The following is a 13207-nucleotide window of genomic DNA, read 5'->3' as shown; positions in this document are numbered from 1 at the left end:
GAAGGACGAAAAGATGCTAGATGGAAGAAGATAACCCAGCCATCCGGCCATCGATAAGAGTAAGGAAGTTCAGTTCCATATCCAGCCACGCTGAATCTTCACCGTTCTTGACAACTATACAACCAGAAAGACGATTAAGAATATATGAGAACACGGACACAGAACTCCAAATCGATCCTCCGAACACCCAAGCTGGTTGAAAAACTGATAAAAACCATGATATACACTCTAGTCTATGTATCGACTCCGGTCAAAAGAGATCCTCCCGCCTCCGAAACTGCGCCACCGGCCCTTCCACGGCCGCCACCACCCACCCCATCATCTCATACTCGGAATCCGTCTTACCGCGATTCGGCGAGCAAGTCGAAGCCGGCGCAGCGGCCGCCGCTAACCGAACATCGTACCGCCAGAGCAACCGCGCCACGGCGAGATGGAGTTCCGTGTAGGCCAGACGCCAGCCGACGCAGGAGCGGGCCCCGTAGCTGAAAGGACAGAAGGCCTGATAGGCCTGGGTTTGTTTGGTGGTCGTCGCGGCGGATGTTCCCTGCTGCTGGTGTTGCTCCGCGGCTGAAGGACCAGAAAACCCCGGGGACTTGTTGTTGTTGTTGCTGCTGCTGTAGGAAAGATCCAGCCACCGCTCCGGCCGGAACTCATCCGGACGGTCGAAGTAGGCCTCGTTGCGGTGGAGGGTGTAGATCGGGGCGCCGACGACGGTGCCGGCGGGGATGAAGTCGCCGTCGATGTAGATGCCGCCGGGGCAGACGGCGCGCGGGGGCGCGTTGGGCACGGACGGGGCCAGGCGCATGGCTTCGTTGACGCAGGCGTGCAGGTACGGGCTGGTGGTCGGGGAGGCGGAGTCGAAGCGGATGCTGGTCTCGGTGGGGAAGGTCGAGCGGAGTTCCGTGGTCAGATGTTTTAGACTGGTGGGGTGGTGGAGGAGGTAGTGGATTGTTGCGCTGAGGGCGTTGGAGGTCGTGTCGGAGCCTTTGGGTTCGGGTCAGATTGGATTGGTTTCTGGGGTTATGGGGGGTTTCGGGGGGGATGATGAGGGGTTTTAGGGCTTTGGGAGGAGGTTGTTTCTGTACCTGCTACCAGTAACAGCATGGATTCAACCCAGAGATCTTTCTGAGTGAAGCTCCGGCCGGTCTTCGGGTCCGTGGCGTTCATCATCGTGCTGAAGATGTCCTTCTCGATGTTCTTGTTGCCTAGTTTGGCGCGGGCTTCGCCGCGTTCGCGGATCCAGCTGCCCGCACGGAGGATGGCTTTGTACTGAGAGGCGAGGAGGAAGTGGTCGAGCTTCATTTGGATGAATCTGGGCTGAATGAGGCTCTTTTTTTGCGAAGGGTGATTAGTATTGCTTCTTTGTTGCTTGTTTGTCGTTGCTGCTACTCACCATCATGCCTCGTTGGCTGATCTTGCGGAATACAGAGGGAAACCATCGCATGTCTTCCACCTGCAGCAGGTTGAGATCCTCCCCGTAGCAGAGGTCAGCAATGATGTCGAAGGTCATCCAGGTGCACGCCTGCGCGACATCCTTGGGCGGACCCCATCCCCGCGAGGCCTCGGAATCCGATCCCAGCAGCGAAACCAAGTCCGTGACATTGTCCAGGATGCGCTCCTCCATCTGCTTCAGGTTCTGCTCGGAAAATACCTGGGCCATGATCCGTCGCTTGAAGCCGTGCAACCCCTTGTCTATGGCAACTAAGCTATTCGGACAGCGACGACTGAGGCCCAGCGCAGCATATCCGTCTGTCTTGCGAACGTTGGCCCGGACGCCATAGATCTCAGTCATAGCCGTGGCCGAGTTGAAGCTGAGGGTTGAAGGCCCATAGCGGACGACCTTCCCTGTGAGAAAGTCAGCTTTCGGCCAGACACGTCAGGCAAACAGACTCACCATATTTTGCATGCCATTGTTGTACTTGTTTGTGTAGGTCGCCTCGCCAGGCATAATATAGCACATACCAGTCTGTCAAGATAGCTAGTCGGGGACCGGGGTATCTGGATAGAGGATGGAGGAAGAGCCGGTATAATGCCAAAGCACAACCCTGAGCTGGTTAGCTTGTGTTTGTTGAGCTGCGGCGGGCTTGAAAGTGACGCACGTAGACAAGACATGTCACAGTCGCAGCTGCAAATAGATGTAAGCTCATCCTGAATCTGTCTCTCTTGTTCTCTTGGCTGATGGATGTCCTGGTTTGTTCAATCCTGGGGTCGATGGCGGTGCGGACAAACTATTATTCTACAACAGCGGCACTCCACGAGAAGAGAACTGATTTATCCCCTCGCACTGACCCAATGACGGTGCAGGACATGATGCAGTTGACATGGCGTTTGGTGACCCGTGTATGTGGGTTCGGCCAGATATATTGAGCCAGTGTGGAAGTCTCTTGTCTTCCATCGCTGCAATGATCTGCGTGGAAGGGAGGTTCGAGATCCGCCGAAGAGCCCCACGCATAAGATCCGGCTCTTTCTCTCTTTGATGATAAGGTATATACACCCCTCATTTGTTCAAGGTCGGATCGAAAAGACCCTTCGTCATGCGCTGTGGAGTCGATGGATCACCCGCGGCCATTGTCCGTGACGGGGTAGCAAGCGTCTCCTTTGCGTCACATCTCTCGATGACAGCCAAAAAGGCTATTGTGAATGAGTAATAGTCACTGCTTATAACTATGCAATTATCCTGCACTTACCACCTCTTTTCCGGAAGGGAATTCCATCTCATCGAATTGTTGCCAGCTTGTCAGTGCTGCAAGATGGGTGTAGTGTATCAAGTCAAGTGCGGTGGAAACTGACTCGATCGCCAAGATGATCGGCGCGGACAGATCTCTGGATGAGTTCGCAATGAGATCAATTGGATCCACGAGATGATCGGCGCCACGCAATTACTGCTTTTAGCAATTGTTTGCTCCTGATGTGTGTCTTTTTGTGAGATCATTTCTTCCACTCTCGATGCTGACAATCGCCACGGTGGACCGGCCATGAGCCGTGTCTTAGGCTATGCCACGCAATGCGCCTGCACTTTCCACAACAAAAGTCTGTAGAAAGCAAGACTCCCAGATGATAGAGTCTCGCTACGAACGCACAATATTGAAGTTCTCCCTGTGACTCAGTAGTCCAGCATCTCGAGATGGCGTTCCCCTATACCGTGACGGAACATGTTATCGATAGTCAATATATTCGAGAGTATCCCCGGGCCACGACCACGCAGGATGCCCCTCTGAAGCTTTGCGTGAAGAAGTATACGCCCATCGATAACCCCCATCCCGAGCCGGGCGATGTCACTATCGTTGCTGCACATGGCACGGCGTTCGCAAAGGTAGGTGGAAAGAACCATAGCCAGCCAGCCTTACGCCTCGCACTCATTATCGCCCAGGAACTATACGAGCCGCTCTGGGAAGATCTCCACGCCAGAAGCAAGAAAGTGGGATTCCGAATTCGCGCGATCTGGATCGCTGATAGCGCCAACCAGGGTGCTAGCGGTATCCTCAATGAGAATCACTTGGGCAATGACCGTAAGCCCCAGCTCACGACGCCCCCCTTCTGGAAGATTCAAAGCTAACAGCAACAGCATCATGGCTTGATCACAGCCGCGATCTTCTCTTGATGATCAACCAGTTTCGCGACCAGATGCCCCGACCCATCATGGGTCTCGGGCACAGTGTGGGTGCAGCTCAAATGTCGGTTACCCTCACTCCCTCCTCGATGAACGCGAGCCAGTGAGCAAGTGAAGTCACTGACTGTCCGCAGGATCTTTCTATCACTGATCCATCCCCGACTGTTCTCATCCCTCATGCTCGTCGAGCCATATTTCGTCGAGCGCACGCTTCAAGGGAGCGGCCCTCTTCTCCTCCGCCTAACCATCAACAAGCGAGATGTCTGGCCTTCCCGTGCCGTCGCCGTAGACAAGTCACGCAAGGCCCTTCGATCCTGGGACCCGCGGGTGCTGGATCGCTGGGCTCGGTTCGCATACCGCGAACTCCCGTCAGCTGTATACCCACAGGAAGATGCGACACAATCATCATCATCGTCGTCGCCAGATGCAGGGCCGGCTGTGACCTTGGCAACGACCAAGTACCAAGAGGCGCTGATGTACACGCGGGCCAACCCTCGTCGATACAGAGAGCTGGGCTTGCCCGATGAGCTGAATCAGAAGCACGAGCACGAAGCGCCTAGTCCGCCGCACGACCCGCTACTCTTCCCCGACGTGCTGGGGGCGCTGGTGCCGGAGCAGAACTCCTACCGGCCGGAGCCGGTCCTGGCGGGGAGGTTGGTGCCGCACCTACGACCATCGGTCCTTTTCTTGAGTGGAGCTGAGAGTCCACTGTGCAAGCTGGGGATTCATGAGCGGATTGCCAAGAAGGTGGGGACTGGGTTCGGAGGGAGTGGTGGCATGGAGTATGGTCGAGTGAGGCATCACTTAGTTCCGAAGGCGGCACATACTCTTCCTTTGGAGAAAGTGACGGCTACGGCAGATGCTCTTGGGCCGTGGATTCAGCAGGAGGTACGGCGGTGGAAGGAGGATGAGCAGCGCATCGCACAGGGGTGGGATGAATTACCTGCAAGAGAGAAGTCAATGTATTCCAACGAGTGGAAGGAGATGATCGGTTCGGCGGCCAACCGAATCATCGAGAGACGGTCCAAGTTGTGATCACTACCTGGCTGGATCACATGGCAGCACTACCATGTTTATTGTAGCGATTTGATGAAGCTCAAGATAGGCAATATGGAGCGATTCCTTAGATTTCTGGTGGTTGTTGTTTGTCGATAGCTAGCTATCTACATGTGACTGGCTTGATGAAACGCGGGATCATGTGGCCGCGGCCGCATTATCGGCTACGCCGACATACATAACATGACATCGTCAGTCGCGAAGCATGCAAATTTGAAAATATGAACATCGTAGATTTTTGTTGGATTACTCGTCATAATACACCACTTTGGACCTATATTATTTCCATTTCTACTACCGCCTGTCCCCGTTTACCGCGACAAGGCAATGTCATCAATACGCATGATCATCTTCACCGTCTCGGCAGCCAGCTCAATTGCGCTGGTGCTTACCAAGAGGGGCTGAAGAATGTTCTCCTCGGTGATCTCGTCCTTGACACCACCGCTGCGAATGCTGACTCCGGCATTGTGCTGGCCTTGAGCGTGGCGATGACGCAGGTCGGTGACCACCTTGATCGAGTTCAGACCGGCATTCTCGGCCAGGGTGGTGGGGATAACCTCCATGGCTTCGGCAAAAGCCTTCCAGCAGATAGCCTCGGTGCCAGTGAGCTCACGGGCACGCATGGCCAGAGAGTGGGCCACTTCGATCTCAGGGGCACCACCACCGGCAATGAGAGCACGCTTCTTCACCAGACAGCGGATGACACAGAGGGCATCGTGCAGAGAGCGCTCCGCCTCATCCAGGATGAGGTTGTTGGCGCCACGAGCCACGATGGAGACGGTCTGGTTGGCGGCGGTAGCAGGGGCCTTGATGCCAGTAATCTTCACGTACCGAGCACCAGACTGCTGAACCTCCTCGACAAGATCAGCAGTACCGAGCTTGTCCTCAGTGAAAGAGTCAACGTTGGCGACGGGCTTGCAACCCAAAGTCTTGCACAAGAACTCAACCTCATCACGCTCGATATCCTTGATGGCCAAAATTTTGAGGCGGGAAAGGAAGTGAAGGGAAAGGTCATTGACGGCGTCACGGAGGATCGACTTCTGGATCAAAAGAACATTGCACTTCGTCTTCTGGATCTTCTTAACCATGTTGAGAAGGTATTGGCGCTCTTCCTTGAGGATCTTGTCCATCTGGCGGTAGTCGTTCACGACAATCTGGTTCTCCATCTGCGAGATAGCTGTCAGCACTCCCCATTAGTGCAGGTGTAAGGGGTCACGTACGTCAGGCTTGGGGGGGCTGAGCTGGAACTGAATAAGACCTATCCGGGCCTTCTCAATTCTGGTGGGACCACCGCTGCTCTTGATGACTTGCTGGTTCAGGACCAGACCGTCAACCATCTCACTGTCCTCAATTGTTCCGCCAACCTTTTTCACTATGCGAATGTTCCGGAGATCGACGTTCTCTGCCGTCTTGGGGTCGACGACCTTCAGAACGGAATCGACGGCCATGGGGCCGAGGAGGCCGGAGTGCTGAGACACAATCTTGGAGGAGAGAGAGGTGGAAGCCGCCTGGAGGAGAGTTGAGCGGTCTGTGAGGTTGATGGGCCGGGACATGTTGTGGAGAATCTCGACGGCGGCGGCGGCGGCTCTTTGGAAGGACTCCGAGATGACGGTGGGATGGATACCCTTAGCCAGCAGGCGCTCCGCAGCACCGAGCAAGCTTCCTGCAATGACGACAACCGATGTAGTTCCATCACCGGCTTCGACATCCTGAGCGGCACTGAGGTCGACCAGCATTCTGGCGGCAGGGTGCATGACGCTCATGTCCCTCAGCATTGTGTTTCCGTCGTTGGTCTAAGGAGGGGTTAGTGGGGGTGATCTGGGAGTATTCGAGGTAGTCTTCGTACGATAATGGTGTTTCCTTTGGGCGTTTGAATCTAAAGCTACATTAGCTTTTTGTCGTTGTGAATTGATTCCATCCTTCTTACCATCTTATCCATACCCCTGGGACCCAGAGACTGCATATCGTGTTAGCCCCTCATCTGTCAAATTCCGGTCAAGGCAAGCGTACAGTTCTGATGGCATCGGAGACAGCTATTCTTCCGTCAGCAATTGCGTTCAGGTAGTACCGATCAGGGATGCATACCTCTAGCAGCCAAAATGTTGGCTGTGCGAACGGCCATAGGCTTCTCCTTGTCCTGTTCGGCGATTAGAGAACGGTCCATAGGTATTTCTCTCCGCAAGAAGACGCACCTTGAAAGTCGTGTTGCCAGGGGCACCCTGGGAGGCTGTCGTCGCCATGGTGAAGATAACTACGATATAAGCACCGTAGAGAAAAGAGATAGAGTCAAGTAAGAGGAGGGTGGAGCGAGGCGAGGGAGATCCAGAACCTGGAGGCGGCACTGGGAAATTCTGCGGTGTTGCGGTTTTGGGCGGTGTTGCTGCTGGGCTTGGCGGGCCACTAGCGTCAACAGCTCGAACCGCATTCAAGCTGAGCTCGACCACCACATCACTCTTACCATCCCCCGTTCAAGCTCCATCCTCCTCATTACATCCCTTTTCTCAACTCCGTCAACATCCGCTACTATCCTGTGTTCCTATACGCAAAATTAGGCCTCCGATTTAACCGCTCACACCCCTCCACGCTGTCCTGTCGCCTCGCCACCGGCTCACATCATCAGCATGCCTAGCGCTACGGGCCAGAACTGGGAGAAGTACCAGAAGAACTTCGCCGATGACGAAGAGCCGGAGAAGAAGATCACTCCTCTCACAGATGAGTAGGTGGACCGGATGCTACAACTTTGCCGACTTTCCCGTCTCGATGGCTAACTGGAACTAGGGATATCCAAGTACTAAAGACCTACGGCGCTGCTCCCTACGCCAACGCATTGAAGAAGCTCGAGAAACAGATCAAGGAGAGACAAGCAAGTGTGAACGAGAAGATTGGTGTTAAGGTATATTCCGGTTCGGCCTTTGACTGGAGTTGTCCTTGCTGACCTGCATAGGAATCCGATACCGGCCTTGCGCCTCCACATCTCTGGGATGTTGCTGCAGACCGACAACGTATGGCGGAGGAGCAGCCATTGCAGGTAGCTCGGTGCACGAAGATTATTCAGGATGAGAAGGATTCAGACAAGAGTAAATACGTCATCAACGTTAAACAGATCGCCAAATTCGTCGTCAACTTGGGAGAGCGCGTGAGTCCGACAGATATTGAGGAGGGCATGAGAGTTGGGTATGTTGCCGTGGTCTTTTTGCCGCCCCGTTCAGATCTAACCGTGATACAGTGTCGACCGCAACAAGTACCAGATTATGCTGCCTCTTCCCCCTAAGATCGACCCGAGTGTGACGATGATGACAGTCGAAGACAAGCCCGATGTGACGTACGGTGATGTTGGTGGATGCAAAGAACAGATTGAGAAGCTGCGGGAAGTTGTCGAAATGCCCCTACTTTCGCCGGAGCGCTTTGTCAACCTCGGTATCGACCCTCCTAAGGGTGCTCTGCTCTACGGACCTCCCGGTACGGGTAAGACGCTTTGCGCTCGAGCCGTGGCCAACCGGACGGACGCGACATTCATCCGTGTCATCGGTAGTGAGTTGGTACAGAAGTACGTTGGTGAGGGTGCACGGATGGTTCGAGAGCTGTTTGAGATGGCGCGGACTAAGAAAGCATGCATTATCTTCTTCGATGAAATCGACGCGGTCGGTGGTGCTCGTTTCGACGACGGAGCTGGTGGTGATAACGAGGTTCAGCGTACTATGCTGGAACTGATTACACAGCTGGACGGATTCGATGCCCGTGGTAACATCAAGGTCATGTTCGCGACCAACCGGCCGTCAACTCTGGATCCTGCCCTGATGCGCCCGGGACGTATCGATCGTAAGATCGAGTTCTCCCTTCCGGATGTTGAGGGCCGCGCCAACATTCTGCGCATTCACGCCAAGAGCATGTCGGTCGAGCGTGACATCCGGTGGGAGTTGATCTCTCGTCTATGCCCGAACGCCACGGGTGCTGAGCTTCGGAGTGTCGCGACAGAGGCGGGCATGTTCGCCATTCGGGCGCGTCGGAAGGTGGCAACTGAGAAGGACTTCTTGGCTGCGGTGGACAAGGTGATCAAGGGCAACCTGAAGTTCAACTCGACGGCGACGTACATGCAGTATAATTAGACGACTCTTAGGTATTTGAATTACATTACAAACGCAATGGATGTGTATGATCATTTACTCGGTAGTCTGTTGTATGATGTCAATGTCAAGTTCTGGGTGATGCTGCCGGAGCGGCGGCAATTAGCAAGGGTTACAAGCTAGGTCAACTGCTTATACCTAGATCGGTAGTAGTAAGCTTAATTAGTTTCCGGTCTCAGTGCAGTGAGGAGAAACTCAAGCCTGGAGCCAGGCTCGGCTCCTGCTCCAGCTCACTGCTCAGGCTCATGCCGAAAGTACAGCAGAGAATCAGGCTGTCAACTGGCAGGAATCGGCCGTCTTGCTCCGGAAAGTCTCGCGCTTTGCCGGGTGAGAAGAGGGCCGGACCACGTGCCCAGCAGATTTCGGCCAATGAACGCAGACTGACTGCCCGAGGTGATTACCACTCCACAAATGTTGATTGGCTTGTTCGGCCCCGGTCCTCCCCGTCGGCAAGTGCAAAATGCTTATGTCAGCCGGGCCTTCCTCGCTCTTCCAGCAGAACCGACGATCCAAAAGTGCAGCTCGCATGCAAACCACCAGCCTTGAACCCCGACTTTCTCTCCCCCAGTACTTGTGCTGTTGGATCCTTTCCCCATCTCCCCTCCTTTTCCGGATTTGTTAGAGAAGTGTCTCTTTTCTTCTAATCCGTCATCATGAGCTCCTTGAGCTGGCGGAGCCTGGCTCCCGCATCTAAGGTTTGTTCTCTATCCGATGTCTGTCCGACTCGACTCCAGATTTGGAGCGCGCGTTAGGACGCCACCCTCTCTCCAGGATTTTACTGACATGTATCTTTGCGCAGATTTCCCGCGCCTTGAGGGATCAGAGACGTCTCTTCTCCTCCTCCCGCCCTGCTGGTACGCATTGGAGTCGCATCGCCATCCCTTTCCGCCTCTCGCTAACTTCTCATCTCCGCTAGCCCGGATCTTTGGCAGCGGACCCCTGCGCGCCAAGGAGGCCAATGGCTACATCTCCGACAAGTACCCTGTCATTGTAAGGATAATCTATGGTCATACGTGAGGATTGTGGTTCTAATCGTTGTTGCAGGACCACGAGTACGATGCTGTCGTCGTCGGTGCCGGTGGCGCTGGTCTCCGTGCCGCTTTCGGTCTTGCCGAAGCTGGCTTCAACACTGCCTGTGTCTCCAAGCTCTTCCCTACGAGAAGTCACACTGTCGCCGCTCAGGGTGGTATCAACGCTGCCCTTGGAAAGTATGTTATGGAGGTTTCTCAGGTTCGCAACTCGGCTAACCTTCGGCCTGTAGCATGCACGAGGATGACTGGAGGTGGCACATGTACGACACCGTCAAGGGTTCCGACTGGCTTGGTGACCAGGATGCCATTCACTACATGACCAGAGAGGCTCCTGCTAGTGTTCGTGAGTTGGAGGGCTACGGTTGCCCCTTCTCCCGTACCGAGGATGGTCGTATCTACCAGCGTGCTTTCGGTGGTCAGTCCAAGGAGTTCGGCAAGGGTGGCCAGGCCTACCGTTGCTGTGCCGCCGCTGACCGTACCGGTCACGCCCTTCTCCACACTCTCTATGGACAGTCTCTCCGCCACAACACCAACTACTTCATCGAATACTTCGCCCTCGACCTTCTGATGGAGGATGGTGAGTGCCGTGGTATCATCGCCTACAACCAGGAGGACGGTACCCTCCACCGCTTCAAGGCTCACCACACCGTCCTGGCCACCGGTGGTTACGGACGTGCCTACTTCAGCTGCACTTCTGCCCACACCTGTACCGGTGACGGTATGGCCATGGTTGCCCGTGCCGGTCTCCCCAACCAGGATCTGGAGTTCGTCCAGTTCCACCCCACTGGTATCTACGGTGCCGGATGTCTGATCACTGAGGGTTCCCGTGGTGAGGGTGGTTACCTGCTCAACTCCGAGGGTGAGCGTTTCATGGAGCGTTACGCTCCCACTGCCAAGGATCTGGCCTCCCGTGACGTCGTCTCTCGTTCCATGACCCTCGAGATCCGTGAGGGCCGTGGTGTCGGTCCCGAGAAGGACCACATTTATCTCCAGCTCAGCCACTTGCCCGCCGAGCTCCTCCACGAGCGTCTGCCCGGTATCTCTGAGACCGCCTCCATTTTCGCCGGTGTCGATGTCACCAAGCAGCCCATCCCCGTCCTGCCCACCGTCCACTACAACATGGGTGGTATCCCCACCAAGTACACCGGTGAGGTTCTGACCGTTGACGAGAACGGCCAGGACAAGGTTGTCCCTGGTCTGTATGCTTGCGGTGAGGCCGCCTGTGTGTCCGTCCACGGTGCCAACCGTCTGGGTGCCAACTCTCTTCTCGACCTGGTCGTCTTCGGTCGTGCCGTCTCCCACCGTGTCCGCGACATCGCCACCCCTGGCAAGGCCCACCGTGAGCTGGCCTCCGATGCCGGTGCCGAGTCCATCAAGGACCTCGACTTTGCCCGCAACGCCGACGGCCCCAAGTCTACTTTCGAGATCCGCAACGCTATGCAGAAGACTATGCAGACTGATGTCAGCGTTTTCCGTACCCAAGAGAGTTTGGATGAGGGTGTTGAGAAGATCACTGCTGTCGACAAGTTGTACGACCAGGTTGGCACCAAGGATCGCAGCATGATCTGGAACTCCGACCTTGTCGAGACTCTTGAGCTCCGTAACCTGTTGACCTGCGCGTACGTATCCCTGGGATTTGTTCGGTATGATCATGGCTAACTCTGGAATAGTACTCAAACCGCCATTGCTGCTGCTAACCGCAAGGAGTCCCGTGGTGCCCACGCCCGTGAGGACTACCCCGACCGTGACGACGAGAACTGGATGAAGCACACTCTCACCTGGCAGAAGAAGCCCCACGGTGACGTCCAGCTGGGTTACCGTGCCGTTGAGCACAAGACCCTGGACGAGAACGAGTGCAAGCCTGTGCCTCCCTTCAAGCGTGTGTACTAAGCGCATCTGAGGCCCGGGGGGTTAGGGGGTGGTGAGAAGAGGGTAGTGAACGAAAAGAGCGAGGCGAAAATTCGACCGTGTCTATTTCCGTGTGTTTATATGTGTATATCCAAGGGTTTTTCCAGGCGATGAGTTTGGTGTACTCACGTGTGTTGTCTTTTATAGCCGTTGACTTTGCCATACAATGGAGTTTTCTTTGTGTTATTCCTGCCGAGTAACCTCAACCACCGTCAACCCGCGGTTTGATTCGGGGTGTTTGGCTGGTGCCGTCCTACCAGTCATCCCATGAAACAAAGAAAGACCGCTGCACACTGCCACTTTTTAGGAGACGGTAGACCTCTTTTCATGCTGACTTCCCTGGAGATTCAGCCTCGCCCATTCTTTGCTGTCCGGTGATTCTACTCTTTGCTGCTCTTGGGCTAACACTCGTTCAACTGCCAGCAGAACTGCGATTCACTCGCTTGTTCTTTCTTGTTCTTGTGTTCGCCAGCCGCTCTTTGAGACGAAATATAGCGCAGTACAGGGAATCACCGCCATGGCCGCCCTCGCCGTCCGAGCTGCGAGTGATTCCTGTCCGGAGAATACCCAGTGGTATGTCTGTGCGAAGGGGGGGTATAGTGGATGTTGCTCGGTCGATCCATGCACTGTGGGGGTTTGTGCGGATGATAGCAGCGGCAGCAGTAGCAGCAGTAGCAGCAGTAGTCGCAGTGATACCACAACCAGCAAGACATCCTCAACCTCGAAGAGCACTGCTCCCGAAGTCAAGACCAAGACCACCTCAACGTCGACATCCAGCTCGACCATATCGACCACCACAATCCCAGCGGCCACGCACCCCGCGACTACCACTGCCAATACAACAACCCCAACCCCAGACCAAACCACCATCCACCCAACAACCACACCCACAACAACAACCACAACCACAACCACACACCACCAACCCAACAGAATCAACCAAGCCCTCATCGCCGGCGTCGTGGGCGGCATCCTCGCCCTCCTCATCCTCGCCGCCCTGGTGCTGTACTCGATCTACCGGGCCCGAAAACGCCGGCGAGGCCAGTTCCGGCTCCTGCACTGGCGCCACCCTGGGACTTTGGGGTCTGGGTCGCCGTCGAAGGAGGACCGGTTGTTCGGTGAGGAGGAGAGTGGGACGGAGATGGTCGAGACGAAAGGTAAGGTAGTCCCGTCGCCTCGCCTCGCCCCTGCTTATAATGAGTTAGGGCTCGGATGAAGAGCAAGTAGCTAACGCAGCACAGACTCGCACCTACAGGCGCAAGCGCAGCCGCCTCGGATTACGATAACAGTGCCAGCAGCAGTAGCATCAGCACCACCAGCACTACCAACAACCCTCAAGACCCCCACCCCAAACCGAACCCAAGCCCGAACTCCAACCCCACCACCACCACACATAAACCCTTATACGACCCCACCCCGCCAAAAAGCCCCCGGCCTACCCTCCCCCTCCCCCTCCCCCTCCCCCCAAGCTCAAATCC

General features: G+C 55.5%; 6 protein-coding genes across 6 annotated transcripts; 4 read left to right on the top strand and 2 right to left on the bottom strand.

The window, feature by feature from the left end:
* Positions 1 to 225: 225 nt before the first annotated feature.
* On the bottom strand, positions 226 to 2607 carry BO72DRAFT_63214 (cytochrome P450). The gene is made up of 5 exons (XM_040950577.1): positions 2100 to 2607; positions 1895 to 2045; positions 1394 to 1845; positions 1086 to 1329; positions 226 to 984 (listed from the first exon to the last, which is right to left on the bottom strand). The coding sequence occupies exons 1-5, from the start codon at positions 2145 to 2147 to the stop codon at positions 251 to 253; spliced, it is 1629 nt and encodes a 542-aa protein (XP_040802566.1). The 5' UTR covers positions 2148 to 2607; the 3' UTR covers positions 226 to 250.
* A 517-nt stretch (positions 2608 to 3124) lies between these two features.
* Positions 3125 to 4645, top strand: BO72DRAFT_374734 (uncharacterized protein; the record flags this gene model as incomplete). The annotated part of the gene is made up of 3 exons (XM_040941145.1): positions 3125 to 3509; positions 3566 to 3674; positions 3745 to 4645. The coding sequence occupies 3 exons, from the start codon at positions 3125 to 3127 to the stop codon at positions 4643 to 4645; spliced, it is 1395 nt and encodes a 464-aa protein (XP_040802565.1).
* A 157-nt stretch (positions 4646 to 4802) lies between these two features.
* On the bottom strand, positions 4803 to 7006 carry BO72DRAFT_426112 (chaperonin-containing T-complex subunit CCT4). The gene is made up of 7 exons (XM_040942940.1): positions 6859 to 7006; positions 6752 to 6803; positions 6677 to 6699; positions 6594 to 6623; positions 6513 to 6542; positions 5887 to 6459; positions 4803 to 5832 (listed from the first exon to the last, which is right to left on the bottom strand). Exons 1-7 carry the CDS (start codon positions 6904 to 6906, stop codon positions 4978 to 4980), a joined length of 1611 nt encoding a protein of 536 aa, XP_040802564.1. The 5' UTR covers positions 6907 to 7006; the 3' UTR covers positions 4803 to 4977.
* A 106-nt stretch (positions 7007 to 7112) lies between these two features.
* Positions 7113 to 8829, top strand: rpt1 (proteasome regulatory particle base subunit RPT1). The gene is made up of 4 exons (XM_040947389.1): positions 7113 to 7382; positions 7445 to 7559; positions 7611 to 7840; positions 7893 to 8829. Exons 1-4 carry the CDS (start codon positions 7288 to 7290, stop codon positions 8770 to 8772), a joined length of 1320 nt encoding a protein of 439 aa, XP_040802563.1. The 5' UTR covers positions 7113 to 7287; the 3' UTR covers positions 8773 to 8829.
* Positions 8830 to 9443: 614 nt separating this feature from the next.
* On the top strand, positions 9444 to 11711 carry BO72DRAFT_467445 (succinate dehydrogenase [ubiquinone] flavoprotein subunit; the record flags this gene model as incomplete). The annotated part of the gene is made up of 6 exons (XM_040946838.1): positions 9444 to 9485; positions 9590 to 9644; positions 9707 to 9780; positions 9835 to 9998; positions 10052 to 11440; positions 11492 to 11711. The coding sequence occupies 6 exons, from the start codon at positions 9444 to 9446 to the stop codon at positions 11709 to 11711; spliced, it is 1944 nt and encodes a 647-aa protein (XP_040802562.1).
* A 535-nt stretch (positions 11712 to 12246) lies between these two features.
* Positions 12247 to 13015, top strand: BO72DRAFT_494879 (uncharacterized protein; the record flags this gene model as incomplete). The annotated part of the gene is made up of 2 exons (XM_040948506.1): positions 12247 to 12891; positions 12971 to 13015. The coding sequence occupies 2 exons, from the start codon at positions 12247 to 12249 to the stop codon at positions 13013 to 13015; spliced, it is 690 nt and encodes a 229-aa protein (XP_040802561.1).
* Between the last annotated feature and the right edge of the window lie 192 nt (positions 13016 to 13207).

This window comes from Aspergillus fijiensis, assembly GCF_003184825.1.
Source record: "Aspergillus fijiensis CBS 313.89 unplaced genomic scaffold BO72scaffold_16, whole genome shotgun sequence".
In the NCBI taxonomy this organism is placed as follows: domain Eukaryota; kingdom Fungi; phylum Ascomycota; class Eurotiomycetes; order Eurotiales; family Aspergillaceae; genus Aspergillus; species Aspergillus fijiensis.
Note: the sequence above shows the minus strand (reverse complement) of the source record. Positions and strands in the feature narration are given on the sequence as shown.